This window comes from Nyctereutes procyonoides, unplaced genomic scaffold (genome assembly GCF_905146905.1).
Source record: "Nyctereutes procyonoides isolate TBG_1078 unplaced genomic scaffold, NYPRO_anot_genome, whole genome shotgun sequence".
Classification (NCBI taxonomy): domain Eukaryota; kingdom Metazoa; phylum Chordata; class Mammalia; order Carnivora; family Canidae; genus Nyctereutes; species Nyctereutes procyonoides.
The window spans coordinates 7062244-7087225 of NW_026575137.1; the positions used below are offsets into that span (position 1 = coordinate 7062244).

At 41.1% G+C, this 24982-nt stretch overlaps 1 protein-coding gene across 1 annotated transcript; it reads right to left on the bottom strand.

Moving 5' to 3' along the window:
• On the bottom strand, positions 1-24405 carry TMEM64 (transmembrane protein 64). Its single transcript, XM_055303454.1, has 3 exons — positions 23436-24405; positions 9349-9504; positions 1-4051 (listed from the first exon to the last, which is right to left on the bottom strand). The coding sequence occupies exons 1-3, from the start codon at positions 24201-24203 to the stop codon at positions 3860-3862; spliced, it is 1116 nt and encodes a 371-aa protein (XP_055159429.1). The 5' UTR covers positions 24204-24405; the 3' UTR covers positions 1-3859.
• Positions 24406-24982: the final 577 nt, after the last annotated feature.

A 24982-nucleotide genomic window follows, 5' to 3' on the forward strand; every position in this document is an offset into this window, starting at 1 on the left:
TAAAATATCACTTTTTATTTTCTCAGGCACACAAGTGATCTGGGATATCAATTATCACCCTTCGAATTATCTATTTTAAATCTTCTGGCATCGTAGAAAATAGTTTGCAGCAATCACTCAGCAATTTAGAAGTACCAAGTTATAATTTAGTTGTGCAATTAACAGTTCAAGTTCAATATGCAAAGTTATTAGAACTCCTGAGTTTCAAATATTCTGTGGACACAGGTGATTCCTCTCCCTTCTTTAAAGGCTTTTAAAAAGAGATGAGCTTTAAAAGAATTATATCCTATATAGCTTATTGTAATAGAAATCAGCAATGTCCAATCTAAAAAACCAGAGAGTGTTATTTTAGCTATTGTTCTGGTAAGTGAGGGGCCCCCGAAACAAAATTCCATCACTGAAGTCAAGTCATCAACCCTAGGTCAGTATCACTGTTCCTGAGGTCCTCATGAACCTTTCTTTTTCTCTGCGAATGCCACTTGGTTTTGAATAGCATGGATTTACCATGCATCTGAAGATTGGCCCGTATCACCCTGGCAGACACCTAGCTACTTTCTCAAGCATTCTAAAGCTAGTCCCACAAATTCTGACGTAAGTAAGCCATACATAGCACCTTCCCCAAGAACAGTCCAAATCAGCGTCGCACATTTAACACACACAGAACTGCTGGGACTTGCTGGTAGCTGTACCACTTAGCTCAGTGACAGCAAGGATAAGTAAGAGAAACTACTGAACTTAGCCTCTCAAGGAGAGAAATGTTTTGGAGTCATATCTGACCCTATAAAAGCAAAGTCATCTTAGGAAGGTTTGCAGTTGGTTACGAGGTACATAAAACGAGTATGGCTGGCTCTGGATAAATCCACACAGTCACTTTTGAACACAAACTCAAAACACATGTTCTAATGACAGAGATCTGGTTCTATTATTTTCATAAACCAAAGGGTACAGATTTCAAGTTATTTCACAAATCAGATGATCAAATGAAAATGGACATGAAAGCACTTAGTAAATTATCACATACACGTTTTAAAAAGATGTGCTCTTTAAAAACAATTTATATGACAAAATTTGGCAAAGAGTAAACAAAAACATTTAACAATAAACCAAAATATATGGAAACTAAGGAAAAGGCCCAAAAGAGTTAAAAATGGAATGTATCTTTCATCAGATTTAGAAATTAGGTATGTTGTATGCTTTTTAAAATGTGCATAAAACAACTTTATACTGCAAAATAAAAACATTTTATTTTACAAATACACACTCTATAACGGGAGGCATTATTTGGGCAACATAAAAGGAACCTATAAAATCTGTTACTGCCATAAATCTGGGATGCAAGGTTAAAGATGGGGTGAATAAGGCATGGCAATGCTTCATAAAATTTATAGAGAGCACGTCCAATACCCAGTAACCAAATTCAGCTATCAAATAACATGAATATAATAGATTGCTGTTTACCTAGAGGCCAGAAATAGTCAAGAAAAGGAAAACTGCAGCTTTACATTAGTAATTTAGAAATAGTAAATCCATACTATTTTAAGTAAAAATGGATGATTTTATTATATAAAATTATAATTGGCAGCATATGGAAAAATTATTTCTCTTCTACCTTTTATATATTTAAGTATGAAGCAAAATGCAATAATTGGAAGAACTCATTACAAACTACCAAAAGGTATTTATTTGGTGAAATTATTCAAGTTACAAAATGCTAAGTAAATAAATGCACTTCAAAATACATGAAGTGTAACACAAGTCTGAAAGGAGTGATCTTAAATGATTCCTCTAACAAAAACTAACCAACAAACAAGAAGCACAAGAAAAATATTGTCAAGGTTAGGCAAAGAAGAATAAATCAAGCATATTGTTCATTGAGATTATTAAACTAAAATTACTTTTAAAAATAAAAATAATTAGGATAAAAAAAGAATAAGAATATTCTAGTATCTTATTTTTTTTTCTATCAATGAAAGAAAGAAGGATTTGGAGGCCAATTAACTACTGTAGACTCTCGGATCAGGTGCCTCTTGGATCATTTGCACTGAGGTCTTCTTGATGTGGACATATCAGTGAACTTCACTGTGACCCAAAGGTGAGAAAACTTATACATGATGAAGGAAAGGAAAACAATTATAACTGCAATCAAGCAAAAAACTTAACGCGTTAAAATTATCGAGTGCAATGTGTCTCTAGCATAAGACTAGAATACTCTGCTTCCAAAGAATTCTTTCGCACTTTAATAAATCAGGGCAAAGGTTTTACCCTAATAAAAGGCAAATGGGGGATCCCTGGGTGGCTCAGCGGTTCAGCGCCTGCCTTTGGCCCAAGTCGTGATCCTGGAGTCCCGGGATCGAGTCCCACGTTGGGATCCCTGCGTGGAGCCTGCTTCTACCTCTGCCTGTGTCTCTGCCTCTCTCTCACTGTGTGTGTCTCATGAATAAATAAATAAAATCTTAAAAAAAAAAAAAAAAAGAAAAAGAAAAGAAAAGGCAAATGGGAGGTCTCTGATAAGGTGGAATTTTCATGGCAAAAAAAAGAGATACCAACTGGAAAATTTGCATTTGTATCTATAATCTGGGTTGTAAAAAAACGAATCAAGTTCACAATTAAACCATTTTAAAAACATAAGGTGATATATGAGTAATACATAGGTCATATTAATCATATGCCAAATTATTGTATGCTATACTCCTAAGTGCTACTAATAAATACACTCAATTCATGCTACAAGAGAAAGAATTGAGACTTAATTTCACATTTCAGAATTCCTGAGTCTTATCAGAGAAAAACAAGTACCAAAAAAACAAATCAAATAAACCTACCTTATTGTAGGGCAAATAATACAAATTTGGGTATTAACATTATAGTTTTAAAGCTGAAGACTATGGGGACATATATGTAATTCAGTGGACTTATAAACATGATTTTAAAGCTTGTTTTTTTAAAAAGGCGATTTGATCAAACAAGGCCACCTGAGTGACATCTTCAATGATGGTAAGCCCATCATTTTAAAGGAAAAAATCTTTATCTCAAAAGCTGAAGATGAATATAAAAAGAAAAAGAAGTTTATTTTACTAAAACTTTTTAGTAAGACTGCAATGGGACAGCCCTTTGATGAAAGATCTAAGGAGAGTAAAGCCGATGAAATGAAGAACATGGGTTCTAATTTGAGCCACCACCCATTAAATGATTTCCCTTTTGCTTTGCATATTACACAGTGAAAATAAAAAAGTATCTTAAGAGCACTTCAGTCCCACAATGTAGGATTTAAGCTTGTGTGAATAGGTGTAAATGGCCCTGCAATGATGCTTGCGAAAATACATTCAACCAAAAGTTAATGTCTATTTCTAACTTAGTCTGGAAAACGGAAGCAAAGTGGTCCCATTTAAAACAAAAGGCAAAACAAAAAAACCACTACATTTTCTGAAAAGGACAAAGAACATCTAAAGAATATCATACATTTAAAAGTATATACTTTTACTCATCATTTTAAGTAGGGAAGATGCTTACGACTAATATTCATGGACTTTATAAATAAAGACACTAAGCAGAAAAATATTTGGGTTATTTCTCTGTTCATAAGTACCCAGAAAGAAAACAATTAAAAAAACACTAAAGTGCAGACCTATAGGCCATTGAGGGCATAATAAATGATCAAGAGGTGCAGCCCATATTTGCATCTACATTTACACTTACATATCCAGAAAATGATCTTCCTTTAAAAAAATTGTGCAATTTAAAAACCAGTCAGTTTTGTTTGTGCCGTAATACAATTAGAACTTGTCTCTGCCCACTAGTAAGGTGACCACTAGACCTTGGACAGCACACTAGCTCTTGACAATCATACATTTCATTAGAGTCATACAATATTGATTCCACCTCCAGAAAATGTTAGGGTCCTCTTGTTGTAGAATGAAGAGCCACTGGTATTTGGTTGATTGCCTTTAACCAGAGAGGTTTTCAGTTCCATTTCACAAGCTACAATAGCTGCATTCAATTCCACTTGAGCTCGATGAACTACATAAAACATGAGGCCTATGCTTATAATAATCTGTGAATAAAAACAAAACATTACGGTTAATAATATTTTACACGGAAAAAAGAGGGAAGAATAAACCCAATAAATATTTGGGTTAGAAATGTTTCAAGCAGGACGCTACTTAAACATGGTCAGGTAATAATTTTAATAGGTTATCACCATTGCCATTTATGCTTTCCTCTGCTGCTTCTACTGGGAGTAGAGGCTACAACATATAAGTAACCGACATAGGGTATCAGGTTAACCCAAGGCAAGCATATACATCCCTTTTAATCTATATAAATGATGTTTGCTTGATACAAATCAAACTTGCCTCTTTGTACCAAAAAGCTTCTTTCAAGGAAAAAAAAATGTCTATAACAGAGGTCTGCTGGCTGAATTTTATTCATGTAATTAATGTAATATCATATCTTGCATGACTATAAATGTCCATAGGTATTCCTAAGTCCATTTAGAGAGAAGCACTACCATATGCACATGAACTACCTCCGTGCAGCCAAAATTTAAAATATTAAGAACCACTTTTAAAAAATGAAATGCCAATAAACTTCAAAAGAAATTGACAAGAGATCGTGAATATGAAATTGTGCTTAGGGAAAAACAAAAATAAAGGGAAACATGGTGATTAAAAAAAAAAAAGGCGAGTCAAAGGGATACTAGAAAAAGCACTGAAATGAAAGTCAGGTGCTGGTCTAGGTTTAGCCACTCAACTAGTGATATGATTTCACATCACTATGTGGGCTTCTCCCACTGTCCAATAGGAAGTTGTGATTCCTCTTTATGTGTTAATGTGCTTTAACATTCTATGTTCATCACAATGTTTAGGCAGTACACATCTTCTAAATGGCACTTCCAAACTTCATTTGTAAATCAGTTCTTCAGAGTTTGGAGCAAATATTCTCAGTGCAACAAGGTTATTAGAACAGGTGATGTTTAATGACCCAGTAAGTTTCAAAGGCTGCTCTAACCATAGTGACCCTAAAATATAACACTGTTTCAATTAAACATGCTCATAATTTTAATAGTTTTGTGGGAAAGCATTGAGGGTAGTGGGAGAAGGATAGAGGCAGAGCACACGGGGTGAGGGGGGGTCCAAGAGGGGAATTTGGAACCCTTTGGGGGGGGGGCACTAGTAAGTAGGTATCCATTCCTCAATATAATTCTGAGCAAATTAGGTATTTTAAAGGTGGGCCTTCAAATCTTCTGTTTGTTCTCTAACAGGTTAGCTCTCTTTAAAAAAAAACAAGATCTGCTTTCTGAAAACCCAAGGTTTGATACTTATCAGTGTTATGGTGATGCCATGAAAAGACATGGAAAAGATGTTAGAAACGACTTAGGAAGGGTGTAGATGAGATGCTAAGCTCTGCCTCAGACATGCTGAATTTGAGGTGCCTAACAGATACCCAAACCGTTCAGGGAATGGGTCCAAATCTATGGAAAGAAGGCTGAGCTCTTGTATTAAGGGAGTCCTTACACAAATAAACATGATAGCAGCCACCACAGTAACAGGATTTGCCAAAAAGGACAGTTTTCAGAGTAAGAACAGAAAGGAACACCAATTTTGGGGTGAAAAGAGGAAGAGATACTGATAAATGAACCAGGTAAGCAGGAAAAAAAAATCTAAATAGTTAAGAGAAGAAAGTGTTTTAAAAAGGTTTAAAGAGTTTTAAAAGTGTTTAAAAAAGGTTTTTTTAATAAAAGGGCATGGTTAACAGAATCTTAGGTTGCTAAGAGATCAAGCCAGAAGAGAACTGGAAAGTACATCTGATTTCAACAAAGTTAACAATGACATGACAGCCACAGCAAGTACGCTTAAATCTAGCAGAAAAAAATTTTTTTAGGTTCCTAGTGAGCGTACACTGGCTACATCTTTACATGGGATTTTCCCCAGATGCCCTTCTAGACAGAGGGCCCGGCAATTTGCACTTTTTTTTTTTTTTTTTTTTACCAACACGCCACCACCGTAGTGAAATGTAAAAAAACAAAAAACAAAAAAACTTGTTTTAAAAACAAGAGAATCAAACGCAAGTAAAAGGACAATCCTTCTACACAAAGGCATCTCTTCCACTGTCAAGTGGAGAGCAAGCTGAGAGCCTGAGCAGAACAGAAGATTATTAGTGGGTTTCTTAGATGAAAATTACAGGTTTTCTCATTTGAAGGCTTCTGATTTTTCTGGTAAGCAAAGGAGGTGATCTGTTGAGACTGACGAGGAAAATGGGGATAAAGGAGTCAAAATTGTGAGGGGCTGAGATAGGTTTGCAATAGTCATTAAGGAAATGAGGGAGTGGGAAGACAAAGGAAACAGTTGGGAAATGGGGGTAATGTTGAGAAACCAGCAGAAGGTTTGTGACAATGAATTAAATATTACCAATCTGGTTGTATGACTTCCTGAAAACAACAGGTGCAAAGCATATCAAAACTTGGATTCATCCAGGGTTTTGGCTGGTGGGTACACAGAAAAATATAGGGCATGGAGAAGAGTAACAGAATTGAGAGATCACAGAATCCAAGTTGGATCTATTTTGTATTGCTTAATTTTACAGATACTGGATTCTATTTAGGTGGCTATAAAGCTCAGAGGCAAATTTGTGGCTTTCTAGTAAAATATGAGAAACCTCATGAATACACTTACTCTACTAACTTTATTATTTTTTTTACTCTACTAACTTTAACCTAAGCTTCATCCTTTTCTCCTATGTACTTCCCTCTTCAAGAGGACTTATATGCCCTCCTGTTTTATTCTCCTGTGTATCTTTTGTAAGCTGAATTAAACCCCTTCTGAAATATACGAGGCTATAAGTAACATCAATAAATAAAACTGAGGCATAAATACAGCTTTACTTTTTGTTGTTGTGGTAGTTACTATTGTTTTTCACAGATGTTAAGGGCTAAGAAATATTTGCTCTTTCTCCCCCCCATCTTATATGTTAAGCTTAAATTTGTCAACTCAAAGGGGTAAGAACTTGATGGGGAAAAAAAGAAGGCCCTGTATTTTTAGAAACACTTCTGACAAACATGTGAACTATTTTGTTTTAGTATAATTCTACCAATTACAGTTGAATGATTCACTAAGATGCGCAGAAATATAAAGTATCAAGTAGTAAAAATCGTATGAAACCTACTGAAAATAACAAGTTCTAATTACTCAAACATAATGTAAAGGGGAAAAGATACTTCAAATGGATTATTCATTTTCAGGAAACTAGAAAAACATAAAAGGTACTTAAATTTATACTAAAAAAAAATCTGAGAATGCAGTATATGTTAGACTGTTATAGTACCTCAGGATAATTATAAACATAAATTACCATGTAGATATAATGCATAAAAAGTTTAGGATGTGATTAACCTACTACATTAATAAAAATAAATCAACTATAATAAAAACTCTAAACCTAGGGATCCCTGGGTGGCGCAGCGGTTTGGCGCCTGCCTTTGGCCCAGGGCGCGATCCTGGAGACCCGGGATCGAATCCCACATCGGGCTCCCCGTGCATGGAGCCTGCTCCTCCCTCTGCCTGTGTCTCTGCCTCTCTCTCTCTCTCTGTGTGTGACTATCATAAATAAATAAAAAAAAAAATTAAAAAAAAAACAAAAAACTCTAAACCTAGATTTAGGTTCTTTGTGTGTGTGTGTGTGTGTATGCATATACCTATGTATGTGTGTATGTGTATATATATAAACTTTGTATAAAAAAAGTAAAAAAAAAAAAAGGGATTCCCTGAATGTCAAAAATATTACAAAATTTTTCCTAAAACTAGCCATTTAGTTGATAAGCTTTATAGTTCAATGTAAATATTCCTGGGTTTACTCGGTTTACTGAACTTGTACTCAAAAACAGAAAGAAAATCAACTCTGGCTTTATCATAGTGATTTTAATACAATATAGTACCTCAAAAGTTGAGAATACTGCTAACACTAAATTTCCAATATGATATCGTACGTTTAAGAATAAAACTTAAAACTATCAAGTTAAGGGACCAATAAGATGTTGGCTACCTCAGTGTCATCCACTCAGTAAACAACAGTCCTCATTATGAGCATAGTTTACAGAGTCAAATGCCTTGGTTCATATCGTGATTCTACCCCTTGCAGCTGTGACTTTAGACAAATTACTCTCCACTGGTGTGCCGATAAACTAGCTCTTGGAGATGAGATAGGAATCTTGATTTGGAGCACCTGCCATTTTCCATGGTCTAAATACTCCTGCCACGATCAATTTCAAGTTTACCACTGCTGAGAGTTGGGAAGAAATGTACACAATTGGCTGGAGATAATAAAAGTACATACCTCCTAGTCTTTGGGTAGGGATTAAATGAGCTTAAATATACAGCATATAAAGCTCTCAGTAAAAGCGATTATCAACTATTGCTAAATCATCAAAAGTTATGGTGATTTCATATTTTGGTAAATCTCAGGAAGGACATGTAACACGACTAAAGAAATGGATTTTTTAAACTCTTCCTGTTGCAACTTAAAGGAACTGAGTAAATATGTCTACATAGCAGAATTTTTTATCAATCTTGTAATTGTAGGTATACTATAATTTGCATGTCAATTTGTACCAGTCCATTACACAAATCTTATTTGAATTTGTAATGGACTACAAATGGAATGGAATAAAGCAATACTTTCTTAAAAAAAAAAATTGTTCTACATCAAATTGTACTAGAAAAAAATTTCCATTGCCAGTATAATACCCTTTTAAAATTACCAATTGCAGAGTTTAATAATTTGAAGAAAAGGTAAGATAAAAACCCAACTTTACCAAATCTCACTAAAATTATCTTCAGATAGTATTAACACTTCACAAAAACTCAAAAAGAATGAGAACTTTGAAAATCACTGCAAAAAGAACCTTATTTTTCTCAATCTCTTTTTTAAAGAATTTTTATTTATTTTTTAAAGATTTTATTTATATATTCATGAGAGACACAGAGAGAGAGGCAGAGACACAGGCAGAGGGAGAAGCAGGCTTCCTGCAGGGAGCCCGACGTGGGACTTGATCCTGGGACTCCAGGATCACGCTCTGGGCTGAAGGCAGGCGCCAAACCGCTGAGCCACCCGGGCTGCCCAAGAATTTTTAATAAGTTTCAATTCAGTTCAATAAACTTCCATATAACCACACAATTAAAATGTAAATGTCAAAATATAAAGTATAATTGAAAGAGAACAAGAAAAGATATAAAAAGGGAAAAATCCTCCTAAATTATTTTCAATGAAATACGTTAGGCTTAAATCAGCAATGCCATACAAAAAGAAAATTTTAAAAAAAATCAAAATAAAAAAGACCTTTGGCCTCAAACTCACCTGTAAACAAAAAACAAAATATCCACTAACACTCTGTTCTGCAATGACATCTTCCATCGTCCGCAGGGTGGTACCCAAGTAAGAATTCAGAAGCTGAGTAGGGAGGAGTCCAACCGAAGATGCCATCAGATAGTTGGGTAAGGAGAGATCAGTAATCTAGAAAAGCAGATTAAAGCAGATTGATTCATTATCAAGTCATATTTCAATTTACATAAAACTTTGTACCAACTTAAAGTACCAAATTTTGGTCTTTCCTAGTTTGAGGGAGTAAAAATGGTATTTTGTGACTCTATCCTATGCATTCTAGTTTATATGGATATTATTTTTATTTTTTGGTATTAGTTTTAAATATACATCTTCCTACTTGCATTTCTTTATGGGTTTCCAGGGTCAGAGTATAACAACAACACAAGTGCTTAGAGGTACACGAATAAGAAATGTATACTATAAACAAAACCATCAAACTTTAGCAAGAGAGGTAAAAGATTTTGAGTAATTATAGAAACATTTCTGGATAAGAATGTTGTGTTATTGTTGTTACTAGTGTTATTAACCAAACTTTTTTTCTTTTTGCTAATGTTAAGATGTTTGTTGTTGTAGGTTTTTTTTTTTTTTTAAGATTTTATTTATTTATTCATGAGAGACTCTGAGAGGGAGGCAGAGACACAGGCAGAGCGAGAAGCAGGCTCCACGCAGGGAGGGAGCCTGATGCGGGACCGGATCCCAGAATCCGGGATCACAGCCTAAGCCAAAGGCAGACAGGTGCTCAGCCACTGAGCTGCCCAGGTGCCCCAAGATCTGGTATTTTAAGAGTGACCCACAGTTACTCTAACTACAATCTAACCCAATCTAATGAATGTGTAATCCCTACTTTCAATAAAGCTACATTCATCTCTACTCAGATGGTTAGCTGGAGATCCACCACTGCTGGTTTGGAAAAAATACTACAGTGACTGGTTAACAATTTAACTAAATAATTACTGACTCCATGCTGCCCAGGCCAAGATGTTCTGGCAGGTGCCTGCGAGAGACAGAAAGGAAGATACGACTCCTACCTCAAAGGATTTACACACTGGCAAAGACACATCAACTACCTAAAAATAGGCGATAAGGGATTCTGGAGAAATCTTAAAGGGTAAACAGGGATTAATTTTAGCTGCAGGAATAGGGGCCAGAGGGCAACCATGTGGAAGAAGAGGCATTTGAAATGGACTCTGAAAACAAAACATGGTTTGGCAGGCAGAGACAGGTGGGATGGGGAAGCTAAGGTGTTCTGAGAATGAGCAAGGACAATGTGGCATGGAAGGTACAGGATGTACCAGTGCGGTTGGCAGTGGGGTTTGGGTAGTTTACAGAGCACACAAAAGGGAACCCTGTACAAGGCAAGTACTTGGGGTGACACTTGTTAGGGGCCTGCGGTGAAAAGGGAAACGAGTCTGTATCCAGGAGAAGAGCACCGGAGAGCCTAGTCAAAGAACGAGGTGAAGAGAGGCTCCTCTGTCAGTCTGGGGTACCTACAGCGACAGAGACCTTCCTACAGAACGAACATGCCAAATGTATAAAATGGGTACACACGGCAAAACGATGAATCACAAAAATCATGATATTGCAGTTAATAATAGAACATTACATGTTTTGGAAGTTGTCTTTAAGTATTTAAGTTCCAAAATATCAGAATGCAAAGCTTCAGTCCATAGTCTTTAAGCGTGATGAAGTTTCTCTAAGGAAAACAGAAAACTGACATTCAGATGTGAAATCAGTAATACCCAAAAGGCGATGTTAAGCACATCTCCTAAACGGGAAACAAGCCTGCAACTCAACTCTTTTTTTTTTTTTTTAATTTTTTATTTATTTATGATAGTCACACACAGAGAGAGAGAGAGAGGCAGAGACACAGGCAGAGGGAGAAGCAGGCTCCATGCACCGGGAGCCCGACGTGGGATTCGATCCCGGGTCTCCAGGATCGCGCCCTGGGCCAAAGGCAGGCGCCAAACCGCTGCGCCACCCAGGGATCCTGCAACTCAACTCTTTAACAACACCTTTGTCCAAAGCAGAAATCAAATTTCGCCAAACCTTTTATTTTTTTATTATTATTATTATTTTTTTTCTGCCAAACCTTTTATGACAAAAACCTCATCCTGGGGAAAAAGCAGGGGTCACTGTTTATATGTATGTCCCTTCTGAAAAGCTGTATGTCTAAAGAGAGTAAAAAACGGATTTTGGCTAATCATTCTCGAGTTCTGCTGGAGTGTCAAATAATTTAACCAGTACAGCAACACACAGACACACACATTTTTCGACTGTTTACTAACTTCGTTGAGATGAACAGATTGCAAATTATTCCAGCATTTCCTCTAAGCTCATATCCTATTCAGGATGGGCATCCAGCTCCATTCTTTGAAAAACATAAATCTCAAGCGGGGATGTCATTGTTATCCTGTGGCTCAGCTTCTGTGATCATTAAAACTCCAGGAAGAGTTTAAAAAGGATGCTTTTAATCCTCCAGAAGCACCGTAGAGGCACCTGCGTTCTTATTCCCGAAGGTACTGTGCTTTGCTTAGTTAGAGGTGTGATTTGTTTCTCTGGGCCAGTAGGGGTTAATGTAGACCATGACCTTATACCAAAGACATCATGAAAACAGAGAGCCCATCTCAGAGGGGGAGGGGGAAAAAAAAAAGAAGAAAAAAAGAAAAGAAAAATGCTTAACTCCAAAGAGCAAGAGCTGACTGATGTTTGGGGCTGAGAGTAAGAAAACCTCTATCTTCAGATGGATCACTCAGATGCTCCTGGAAGTGGGGGCTGCTGCCCCTCAGGCACAGCACAAAGTACAGCTCCCCCCAAAAAGCTCCCCCCCCCCACTTTCTCAGTTTCCAGCTATTTATGCAATGGCTTTACCGGCTTTAAGTGAATCCACTAAGAAACTACATAATTTTTACACTGAATATCTTGACATGGATCTAATGAAGAATATAAAGGTGATCTGTGTTCAGGAGAGCTCGAATTTTATCCACAGTTCTGCCAATCTTAGTTTCAGCAAATTATGCTTTCCTGAATGTTCTTGGCTTATACAATAAGGATGCTGTTTTTTTTTAATATTCTTTTTATTTATTCACGAGAGACACAGATAGAGAGAGAGAGAGAGAGAGAGAGAGAGAGGCAGAGACCCAGGCAGAGGGAGAAGCAGGCCCCATGCAGGGAGCCCGACGTGGGACTCGATCCCGGGTCTCCAGGATCACACCCTGGGCCGAAGGCAGGCGCCAAACCACTGAGCCACCCAGGTGTCCCAAGGATGCTGTTTAATCGAGAAAGTTGCAATGAAGGTAAATTCCAATTAAAAACATATCTAATAATATATAGAAAAAAATCGTAAACCCCCAAAATAATTTTAAGAAAGGAATGGTCAAAGGAAATGAAAATGAATATGGTTTCATCTTTTCATCTAATTACTATTTATTTGACAAACTGTGCTTTACTGTATATATATCCTCAAAATACTATCGATATTTCACAAACAGTTGCAAATGGCAACTACAACTACGTATACGCGGACGTCTTCCAGAAAATACAGTACAGTACTGTGAATGTATTGCTCTTCTGTATGATTTTCTTTTCTCTAGCACACTTTATTATATGACTACAGTAGATAATACATTACCTGTACGTAATAACAGACAAAATATCTGTGAATCGACTCCTTAAGCTGTCCCTAAGGCTTCCGGCCAACAGTAGGCTATTTGTAGTTAAGTTTTCGGGGAGTCAGAAGTTATATGTAGATCTGTGACTGAGCAGGGGCGGGGTGGGGGTCGACCCTGCGTCGTTTGAGGGTCAACGGTGGTTTTCACCTCCAGAAATATAAAAACTTCACAACCAGTGTAAGAAAAAAACATGAACTTATTCACCCTTCCTTTTCCTTCCCTCCCCAACATACCTCTCCCCCTCTGTCCCCAATCACAGTCCCTCTAGCCAGACACCTCAGAAGTCAGTGACAGGCTCATTCCTCCCTCCTGCCTGTCTTGTCCGTCCACTTGCTAAATCCCTAAAAAATCTACCTACTGTCTGTTCTATCCCTATGCAGTCTCTCTCCTCTCTAGTTTCCACAGGGAGACCTCCCCACCACTCACCACCTATGCTAAATCCTGAAGAAATCTTTTAAAAATGCAAATCTAGTCCTGCATTAATCCTTTCCCACTGCCATCAGAGTAAGGTTGGGGTTCACTTCAGCAGGCAACGTGCTTGACGACCCAGATTCTGATGATCACATCACATTATGTTCCAGGCACATCAGAATTCTCTTGTTCTTAGAACACTCCTTGCTCTCTTTTCCTTCTGGGCCCTTGTACACTGTTCCTTCTGACAAGGAAACTTCTATCTTTCCTCCCACTCCTCTTACTTGGGCAAAAGTCCTTGTCCTCAACCTCAACCGTATTTCACTGCTCAGTCATGGATGTCTCTAGCAAACCTTCCCTGAGCTCCCAGGCCTGTGTTAAGAATAGCTCTCAAGTTCTCTGATAGGACACTAGACCCTCCCCATCCTCTTCACACTAGAGAGTGACAGAAGATTTCACCATCTGTTTGCCCTTCGCCCTTCCCCCAGGCTACTAATTCTGTCAAGAAAGGGACCTGTCTTGTTCTTCATTCTGTCTTTAGTCTCTAGCACGATGCCTACTATGTATTAGGTGCTAAACGTACCAATATTCATTGGATGTGGACTGTAACATCAAAACTATTTATAAACATGGAGACTTCTCATAATTCCTGTTTATAAAGACGTTAGGACAGAAAGTCCACTTGCAATTAGTTGTTCAAAAATCGAAAACACCTTCCCCCAACCCCTCAAAAGGAAATAATGTCATAAATGAAAATTATCAGCAAAATTTATGCCATACCATACCTAGGAATGTTATTGATCTCCTAGACTGCAAGCACTTTAAAGGATTTGAGATGAACTTTGCCTTATTTGCTGCTATGACTCTAGCATCTAGAATAGCAGTGGGTACAGGTTGGGTACCTACCAGTTACTTATTAGGTGAATACTGAATGAGTACTGGAAGGATTTCCAGTAACCTCCAAGGTCAACCTAATGTCAAGCTTGAGGCCCTCTTGTTAAGCAGCAACTGTGAAAGTACTGGGGAAAGTCTTGCTACTGGAAAGAAAAAAAAAAAAAAAAAACAAGGCATGGGTTCTGAGAGACCCCACTCTAACAGCTGAAGAGGCCTTCAATGTATGGGCTTCTACGGACAAAGATGGGTAGGTCAGTAGGTCTACCTACAATTCAGAGGCCATTCAGAGGCCACCTTCATACATACAGACCTTTTCATTAGTTCAATGTACCTAAATTAGGAAGTGCTCTTAATGGTTCGTAAATATTTTAGGGGTCACTGATCCATTTGAGAATCTAATACACAGGGATCCCTGGGTGGCGCAGCAGTTTGGCGCCTGCCTTTGGCCCAGGGCGCGATCCTGGAGACCCGGGATCGAATCCCACGTCGGGCTCCCGGTGCATGGAGCCTGCTTCTCCCTCTGCCTGTGTCTCTGCCTCTCTCTCTCTCTCTGTGTGTGTGCCTGTGTCTCTGCCTCTCTCTCTCTCTCCGTGACTATCATAAAAAAAAAAAAAAAGAATCTAATACACACACACACACACACACACACACACACACTAACCCATTCCCCGGAAAAAAAAAAATACACGTTTCACTGCATATACTTTCTGGAACATAAATTTAAAAGATCTTATTGGTAGAGCTGAAAAACTACATAGGCTTATTATTTTTACTCATCCAGCAAAAATTTATCTAATGCCTTCTATACCTAAGACCCAGCTCTCAGCAGGGATAAAGATACAAAGAGAAAACCATAGCTGACAGTGTCCATTTTAAGTCATTCTGTACCACACTTAATGACCAAAATGTTCATTACATCCAGTAAAAGGTCACAAGAATCACTCCCCGTGTCATATAAGGAAAGCACAGGCATTCATTAATGCAAAGACTACAAAAATAAACGCCAAAATCTTAATGATTGTTTTCTTCTCTGTACTTAGCCATACTTCTCAATTTTTACAATGAACGCTGCTAAACAAATACTGCAGTGATTCAGTATTAACAGTGAGAAGAAAGGATCATTAGATAATGCTGGAACCGTGACAAGTATCATGACCCATCATCTGTATCTGAATCTATGGTCATAACTATAATACAGAATAAGAATTTAAGATGAGAAAACATTTTTATAAAACATACTACTGCCAAACTTAGAAGAAGGAGGGATGTTAAATTGTTGCTCAGAACATCTGCCTTCTTAAGAGCAAACTAGGAGACCTTGTCTAACCTTTCTTTACGAATAAGAAGACTGGGGGCCAGTCATTAAATGACTTCACCAAAGTCACAGAGGAACTGAGACAGAACTACAGGTCCCCAAAAGTCCACGAGGCTAAGACTTTACCATAATTGTGGTCTTACAATCACGAGTCAGCCCAAAACTTTTATTTACTTGTAAAATTAATTTCAGTTCAACTGTGAGCTAAATTACTAAAACTCTTTTTTCTTGACTACTCAGTGCAAAGGTGAGGAAAATACATTAGTTATATTCGCTTCAAGTTCATCTTTAATTATCTTTTGCTGTCATTTAGTTAGCACCCCGGTTTCACAGCTCCTTGCCCTCCCAAAACCAACAGAAAATCTTTCTGTTGCTGTTTTTTACCAATTATGGACCCACAAAAATAAAGTAAGTGATTAACAGTTTGCTAACACATAATTCTTTAAAATGATTTCACTGAGAAGTGAGCCAGGGTGATGGGGCCAGGTCTTGTACTTTTAAATTTACTCATTTCTACTTTGTTTGCCTTCTACTCCCAGTACCCAGGTACTTATTGCTTTTGTTTTTAAAAAGATAATTTTCTTAAATGCAAAGGTAAGTAAGATATACAGGAGAGCTTAAGGGCCTCGTCCTACAGATGCAGGGGCCCAGGCTTAATGGTTGTTTTATTAGTCACTGCTGAAGCTCTAATGCAAACTTTTTCTATCGAGTGCCAGGTAAGAAATATTTTAGGCTCTGTAGGCCATGGAGTCTCTGCCGCAACTCTGCCGTTTTAGCTTAAAATGAGGCACAACCAGTACAAACATGAATGAGCATGGCTGTAGTCCAATAATGCTACTTAAAAGGCACTGAAATTTGAATTTCATGTAACGTGCACACAATATTCTTCTTCTTTTGACATTTTTTTCCAATCATTTAAAGATGAAAAAAAACCTTTTGGTTTGGGTGCCATAAAAAATCGGATGGTGGACCCAACCAGGGAACACAGTTTGTCGACCCCTGCTCTAAAGTCCTGGGATAATGTCTAATTCAACTGTATAGAGCCTTGCCCAGAGCCTGACACATAGGAGGTCCACCCTACATTTATGCGTTGGGCTGTAGGGCAAGTGTTCTGCACCTGGAATCAGGAAATCTCTGAGAAATTCAGCTCTTCTTGGACCAACAGCAGAACCATGGGTAAGTTCGTTTCTATACCGTTCACTAACTGCGTGCTCCTGGGTTACTTTGCCACCTTGTGCCTCAGTTGTCTTAGTGGTAAAATGAGCCTTAGAGTTGATAGGAGTGTCAAGCAAGTAACATGCGCGTGTTAGAACAGCTTAAGTGTAATACGAATATTTGTTAAGTTACAAAAGAAAAAAAAATCTGAGTTTTGATGTCCTCTCTTTGGAATGCAGAGGATGGAAAGGAGGAAATGTTAAATAATGAGTCAACTATGTATCGTCACATCACGTAGCAGGTATCATTAAACACATGTTACAACAGAAAGTATGGCTTTAAAGAGCAACCATAACTTGCTCAAGATGTCACAGTAAATGTCAGAACCAAGTCTGATTTCAAGTGATAACCAGTCCTCTAAGTAACTTCCTCTTAGTCATGGATAGCTCCTCCAAGACCTGCTGTGATGATTAAGGGGTATCATATATGTAAATCTATACAACCTATGAATAAGACAATCTTTCATGGTATGCTTCATATTTTTATTTTAGGTTTCAAAGATTAAATGATGATGGATACAAAATTTCCCATGGGGAATTATTTAAGGAATGGAACCTATCAGATCTTTGACTTTTTTAAGCTTTTCCATGACCAAAGTAAAAAAAGAGAGACTATTTTTAGGATCTCCCCTCTGGAAGCTGCAAGTACCATTATGAATTCTGTTACCCATGTCAACCAATTATCACATGATACTTTTTGGATTAAAACCGACATTTCACAGAAGGCAACTTTAAACTACAGAAAGGGGCAGCCCTGGTGGCGCAGTGGTTTAGTGCTGCCTGCAGCCCAGGGTGCAATCCTGGAGACCTGGGATCGAGTCCCGTATCGGGCTCCCTGCATGGAGCCTGCTTCTCCCTCTGCCTGTGTCTCTGCCTCTCTCTCTGTGTCACTCATGAATAAATAAATAAAATCTTAAAACAAAACAAAACAAAACTACAGAAAGTCCAGATATCTCCAAAGGGACATCTGAGAGCAGATCTTAAGAGACTACGCTCGTGCTCACTACACGTAGGATGTTTGGAGTAATAACTGGGATGTTATTCCTGTGAATGTTTTTATTTTCCAACGTTACAGGCAAGTTTCTTCTAAGGAAAATGAAAGGAAAAAGGAGAACCTGACGTTTCAAAGCTACAGACAGGTTTGCTGTTTGAATCAGAAATATCACGTCTACCTCCTAGAATGCTGAGGATTAAAGAAGTTAACACATCAAAGAGCACTTAGTAATTGAGGAAAGGCAAGACCTGGGAGAGAGGTATGTATGCTAAGAGGGTTTGGAATTTATCCTTAGGGGAAAAGAAAACCCACCGGAGAGTTTCCCAAAGGAGAGCAACAAGATCAGATTTGCATTTTAGGGGATGCCTGGGTGGCTCAGCAGTTGAGCATCTATCTGCTTTGGCTCAGGACTGATTCTGGGGTCCTGGGATCGAGTCCTGCATCGGGCTTCCTGAAAAGAGCCTGCTCCTCCCTCTGTCTATGTCTCTACCTCTCTGTGTCTTATGAGTAAATAAAATCTTAAAAAAAAAAAAAAAGAGAGAGAGAGATTTGCATTTTAGAAAGATCTTTCTGAAGAGAGAGAAAGTTGGCAATTCTTGGTCCAAAGGCAAGGAGACCAGGTAGGAGGCAGAGATGCCTGAAACAGTAATGGTAGCAGGTCAAATAGAAGTTTTCAGGAGGTTAAGATCCATAGGACTCAGCCAATGATTAGTTGTGGGGGATGAGAGAGAGAGACAGAGAGAGAGGGAGGGAGAGAGAGAGAGAGAGAGAAGGGAGATAATCAAGTGACAGAGTCATGGAGACTGCCACCGAACACCCCAGTCCTAGGTCCTTCCTGGCACATGCCTAGCTCTTTGAAGTTACCGCTTGCTGGCCAGGTAACTTGTTCAGGCCAGTAAAAAGTTAGATTATTTCCAGATGAAAGCTTGAAAAACCAGTGTGCAATTCACCATGTCACAGTAACGAAGTGAAAGATGATGGCTGTCAGCCTGCTGACAAGTGACCCAGAGCAAAGATTCCCTGCCTCTTCCCCAAACCAAGCTGAACCTGATTCTGTGTCCACAGGTAAGTAAACCTTTACGTTTTAACCCATGGAGATTTAGGGGTTTTAACTACAGCATAATTTAACCTGTCCTGACTGCAGCTGTAAGAAATGCTCATCCAAGACATGTGTCCAGGTCAGAACGATACTTAGGGACACACACAGAAACTATATGTCTATAAATCTGTCTTTATAGGCAGTAATAACTACAGATACAAGATTACATTAAAAGCGGGGGAGGTGGGAGCTTTAAATATTTCCCAACTCCCCTCCCCCCCAAAAAAAGTGTTTTTTTAAAAAAGGAAAAAATTTCAATAGGTACCTGGGAAATTACATTTCTTTTGATCTAATAACTGCTACTATAAAGTATATGTATGTTTTTATTTCAGTAGTTTCAAAAGTGGAGAGCGTCAGCTTCCTTACCCCTCTTTAGCACACGTGGAAAAAGCAAAGCAATACAGTCCGTCATAGTCACAAAGCAAAGGAGAGATCCCTCCCTTCTTCTATATACTAACCTTTACGATCCGGTTCCTGGGTCTAAAATGTAAATACCACTACCTTCACCACTAATAACTGCAACAGTGACTGAGAATTGCCTGTGTGCCGGGCAAACACCTAAAGCCTTCACTGCACCAGCTCACTGCCCCCTCATAACTCAGCGTGGGCCAGTCCAGGACTATTTCCAAAGCTTATGCCTCTCGTGACCACTACATCTTACTTCCTCTTTAAGGTAAGCTCAGATTAATTTCTTTAATCACGAGCATTAAGAAAATGACTTTTAGCTGGAATAGAGGAGAAAGGGGTGGGAGGGGGAGGATTTTTTTTTAAATGACAGGAAGAAGACAAGAGAGCCATGCCTGGAAAGTGGGGAGGCAGAGGGGTAGGGGTAGAGAGTTTGGAGACAGAACGAAGATGGAATGAAGCCAGAGAGGGCACAAGTTCGGAAAGTCAGACTAAAATAAGTATCAGCCTCGGGCGCCTGGGTGGCTCAGTGGTTGAGCCTCTGCCTTTGGCTCAGGGCGTGATCCGGGGGTCCTGGGATCGAGTCCCCAAGCCGGGAGCCCGCTTCTCCCTTTGCCTCTCTCTGCGTCTCTCATGAATAAAATCTTTAAAAAAAATAATAAAGTAAGAATCAGCCTACACTAAACTTTCTTTTCACCCACATACCCTGGGAGAACTCAGTAAACTGTTTTGGTCGAAAGAGCTAATAAAAAAAAATGATAAAAAAAAAAAAAAAAAGAAAGGAAGGAAGGAAGACATTGCTAAAAAGCAGGTAGTTAAGAAATGAACAAGCTGTAACAGACTATATCCCCTGGCTCTACGATCCCCCCTGCTATGGCTATGAGTAAAAAACAGTATGACAAACCTTATCAGCCCATCCTGGTTTCAAGCTCCCCCCTTGGTGGTTGAGTGACCCTGAGAAAGTCCCTGGAGGGCTGAGCCTCTGTTTCTCTCACAGTAAAATTATGCCAATGATATCTATTGCAAGAGGCTGTTTTCCATTTTTTTCCTTCTTTTCTCTTGACCCCACAGCACCAACTTAAAAGAGTTACCCCTTGTCAAGTGCAGTTTCAACTACATAATTACCTTACATTATTCTCAAGCACAAAGTATAACTTCTTATTCATGTAATGTTAAAAAACATTAAAAAAAAACTATCTTATTTAAAGATTTTATTCATTTATTTGAGAGAGAGAAGAGAGGGTGAAGGTGAGGGAGAGAGAGAATCCTTAAGCAGACTCTCCACTGAGTCCAGAGCAAGATGATATGGGGCTCAAGCCCAGGACCCTGAGGTCAGAACCTGAGCCAAAACCAAGAGTTGGATGCGTAACTGACTGAGCCAACCAAGCACCCCAAAATGGTTTTATTTTTAATTAACAAATATATGAGTTCTCATTATATACCCAGGACTACAGTAGCTACTAAACATACAATGAAGAAATAGAACCATGGGTTGGGACCCTATCATCAAACCATAGCGCATAGGTTTACCTTACCATTTACTTAGTACCCAAGTGACCTCGGGTAAGAACAATAGTAATGGTGACAAAAACCAACACGTGTTTGTTAAGCTAGGTTCTACTGTATGTATTTATCTTGTGTAATTCTCCCAATAATAATCCTATGATGTAAGTAACCACTAGTTTCCCCATTTTGCAAATAATGAACTGACCACAGAGAGGATGAGCAACTTGACCAAGGTCAACAGGTTCTGTGCAGACAGTAGGACTCCAGAGCAGTCAGTCCTGTGCTCCAAACTGTTAAACAACAGTCTACACCATACTCATAAATACACTATGCAGGGATGGTTTAAAGATTAGAAATGACATTTGGAAAGAGCTTAGGATAGGAAGCACACAGTAGGTAAAACAAGAAAAAGCACAAGGAGCGCAGCCCAGGTGGCTCAGCGGTTTAGCGCCGTTTTCGGCCCAGGGCGTGACCCTGGAGACCATCGGGCTTCCTTGCATGGAGCCTGCTTCTCCTCCTGCCTGTGTCTCTCATGAATAAATAAAATCTAAAAAAAAAAAAAAAAAAAAAAAAAAAGGCAAACTAACAGAAAGAAACTCTTTACCGCTTAGTCCCAACCCTCTTCCAAAGTCTTAGAACACTAAACTAAGAACTTAGAACACTAAACTTAGAACACTAAACTTCCTCTCTACAAAAAAAAAAAAAAGACCCTTATCTCTTTTCACACCTCCATGAGTCTCATTCTACAGTCACTGCTATTGAGTAGAATCAACATGAGATTTGCAAAAGGAATTTAAAAATTAAGAAAAAAAAATTCTTGATTTCATCACAAAAATGGTAGGGTTAGAATTCTTTTTTCTTTCTTTCTTTTTTTTTTTTAGGTAAACTGCTAGTTTATTGAAATTGCTTAACCTGGTGGTTACAGCTTGTGAAAATAATATGTTGGTGCGCTAGGAATTGGTGATAAAAATCATTCAAAATAATGAATCAGGAGATATTTAAAAGGATACCACACTCCTAAAAACACCAATTTTTATCTTTTAGGAATCAGCGGTTGGAAATATTAATACAAAACAAGATGAGAAAGCTTCTAGAGCCTAACAATTTATTTTTGAAACAATACAATGTGTCAGAATCACTACCATAGTATAAAATACATCTATTCCTACAGTTTTGAGTGCTGTAACCCTTTACTTCCACACACACATTATTTAAGTCAAGCTGAAGGGTTGAGTTCCTGGAAATCACTAACTAATCACTAATCACTGAACTAATCACCTAATCACCTAATCACTAACTAATCACCTAATCACTGAACTCTTGGTAGTTTACAATCATTGAATTTGGAGAACTCAGTAATCTAGCTCAATCCCTTCACCTTAGGAAAGAGGAAAGCAGGGACATAGAGTCACTGATGCGTTCGTTCCAAAGTCAGGAAGTTTGTCAAGACTGGGTTCTTTTCCTCCAGTCAGATGGTCTCCTCACTAGCAGTATTTCTATTCCTCAATCAGTTGCACCGAGCTAGAGAAAACTAAGTTGGATAAGCAGAACATATGGATACGAGGCAAAAAAAAAAAAAAAGTGTAGAAAGGGTGTATAAAGAAAAAAAAAAACATGCTCACTAGGCAAAAGGTTATCTGTCCTATTTTGTTGTATCCCCTACCTAGTGATTTCAAAACCAAGTTCCTCTAAAGAAAAATAAGCGGGACGCCTGGGTGGCTCAGTGATTGAGCGTCTGTCTGCGGCTCAGGGCGTGACCCCAGGGTCCCAGGATCGAGTCCCTGCAGGGAGCCTGCTTCTCATCCCTCTGCCTGTGTCTCTGCCTGTCTTTCTGTGTGTCTCACAAATAAATAAATAAAATCTTTAAAAAAAAAAAGAAAAAATAAGCAAGAGGATGTCCCCTTTTGCATTCTATCAAAAGCAAATTGCTTTACGAAGAAAAGACCTCTTAACAAGTTTTAGGAGCCTGCTTCCCCCTCTGCCTGTGTCTCTGCCTCTCTTTCTGTGTCTCTCAAGAATAAATAAATCTTTAAAAAAAAGAAAAGAAAAAAAAAAGGAAGCAGGAGGATCTCCCCTTTTGCATTCTATCACAGCAAATTCCTTTATGAAGAAAGGACCTCTTAACAAATTTTAGGAGACTGTCATACGGACTCTGGAGCTACTCCCTGCGCTGTTTACCCAAGCACTTCCTTCAGCCGTGGGTCGTTAAAAAAAAAAAAAAAAAAAACTTGGGTCAAAACCCTGGACGCCTTTTTTTAATTTTCCTGGATGCATTTTTGCAAGCAAGAGGAAAAAAAGCTAGGAATGTGAAACCTTTGCTCCCTGGTGCCAAAGCTGCTGCAGGAAAAAAAAAAAAAGACCAATGGGTAAAATGTGCACTCTTCAGTCCTCTCCACCTCTGTGCGTCTCCCCCTCGAAGGGGGAAAGCCGCCTGTTAGCCAGACGGGCCTGCGCCCCGGAGGGGCCGTCCCTCCCGCAGCAGGTCTCCCGCGGAGGCCCCGCCGGCGGGTCTGGGGCGCCGGGCGCAGGGGGCGGGGGGCGGGGCCGCACTTACCGAGAACACGGCGTTCTGGAGCCCGAAAGGTATGGGGGTGAGCCTGGCCAGCGCCACCACCTTGAGGCCGCTCCCCCCCTCCACCACGCGGACCACGGCGCTCAGCCGGTCGCTGCTCTGGATCCTGGCGGCCACCCAGGCGGCGAGCAGGCGCCGGCACACCACGTGGGCGATGAAGGTGCCGATGAGGACGCCCACCACCATCAGCCCCATGCCCAGCACGAAGCCGTACAGGTAGCCGGCCGCCACGTTGAGCACGACGTAGCCCCAGCCGCAGGGGAAGGACACGACGATGAAGCCCACGACGAACAGCAGGACGCCCAGCAGCGAGTCGAGGCTCTCGGCCCAGAGCAGCAGGTGCTGCAGGTAGCGGCGGACCAGCGCCAGGGAGGCGAAGCACAGCGCGGCCAGCACGCACACCAGCGCGGCGCTGCGGCACCAACAGGTGCTGCCCAGGCAGCAGCAGCGCCAGCCCCTCGCCTCCGCCACGCCGCCCAGCGCGCCGCCGCTCCCGGGGCCGCCCGCCGAGGCCCCGCCCGGCGCCGGCAGCTCCGAGGCCGCGGGCGCTCCGGGCCGCTCCAGGCAGGCGCCCAGCAGGACGCCCGAGGCCGCCGCCGCCGCCGCCGCCGCCGCGCCCGCCCCGCCCCCGGCCCCGCCCCCGCCGCCGCCGCCGCCGCCCGCCGCCCGCGGCCCCGCGCGCCCCGGGAGCACCGCGGGCGGCAGGAGCCGGGGCAGCGCCTGCAGCAGCCGCCCGCCGGGGCCCCGCATGCCTCGGCCGCCGCGGGCGCTCAGCCCGCCAGCCCCTCCGCCGCGGCGCCGGCCGGGCGGCGGCCCCTCATGGCGCCCCGGACGCCCTGCCTCGGCTCCCTGCGTCCGCCCCGGGCCGGGGGGCGGGGGGCGGCGGCCAGGGCTCGCGGCGGACGGACGGACCGACCGACCGACTGACCGACCGCCCGGCCCGCAGCGCCTCCGAGTCCGGACCCTGCGCCGGCCGGCCCCGCCCCTTCTCGGCCGGAGGGGGCGGGGCCTCGGCGGGGGCGGGGCCGGCGGCGGCGTGCTGGCCCCGCCCCTCTTGACGCACCGTCGGCGGCTGCTGCGGGGACCCGGCGCGGCGGGGCTGCTGCGGGGCGGGAGGGGGAGGGGAGGGAAGGGGAGGGACGCGGGCTGCGCGGGCGGGGGCCGGCTGGGGGCGGGCTGGGGGCGGGCTGGGGGCCCGGCGCGCTCCCCGCCTCCCTCCCGCGCCGGGCGCGCGCTTCCCCCTGCCCCCGCAACTTTCCCCCTGCCCCCGCCCTCCTCCCCCTCCCCCTCCTCCCGCCCCCTCCCCCCTGCCCCTGCCCCTGCCCCCTCCCCCTCCCCCCTCCTCCCTCAACTACCCTGAGTTCGCACAACTTACCCGAGGCTGTAACAGAGAAAGTGATGGAAACAGGTTTTAAAATCAAAGTTCAGGGATCGTGAAAGGTCAGGAGAAACCGTTACACTAGAGTCCAAGGAAGAGAGGGTCACCAGTGCCCAGTGTCATAAAGGGTCCAAGGTGAAGGGGGGACCAG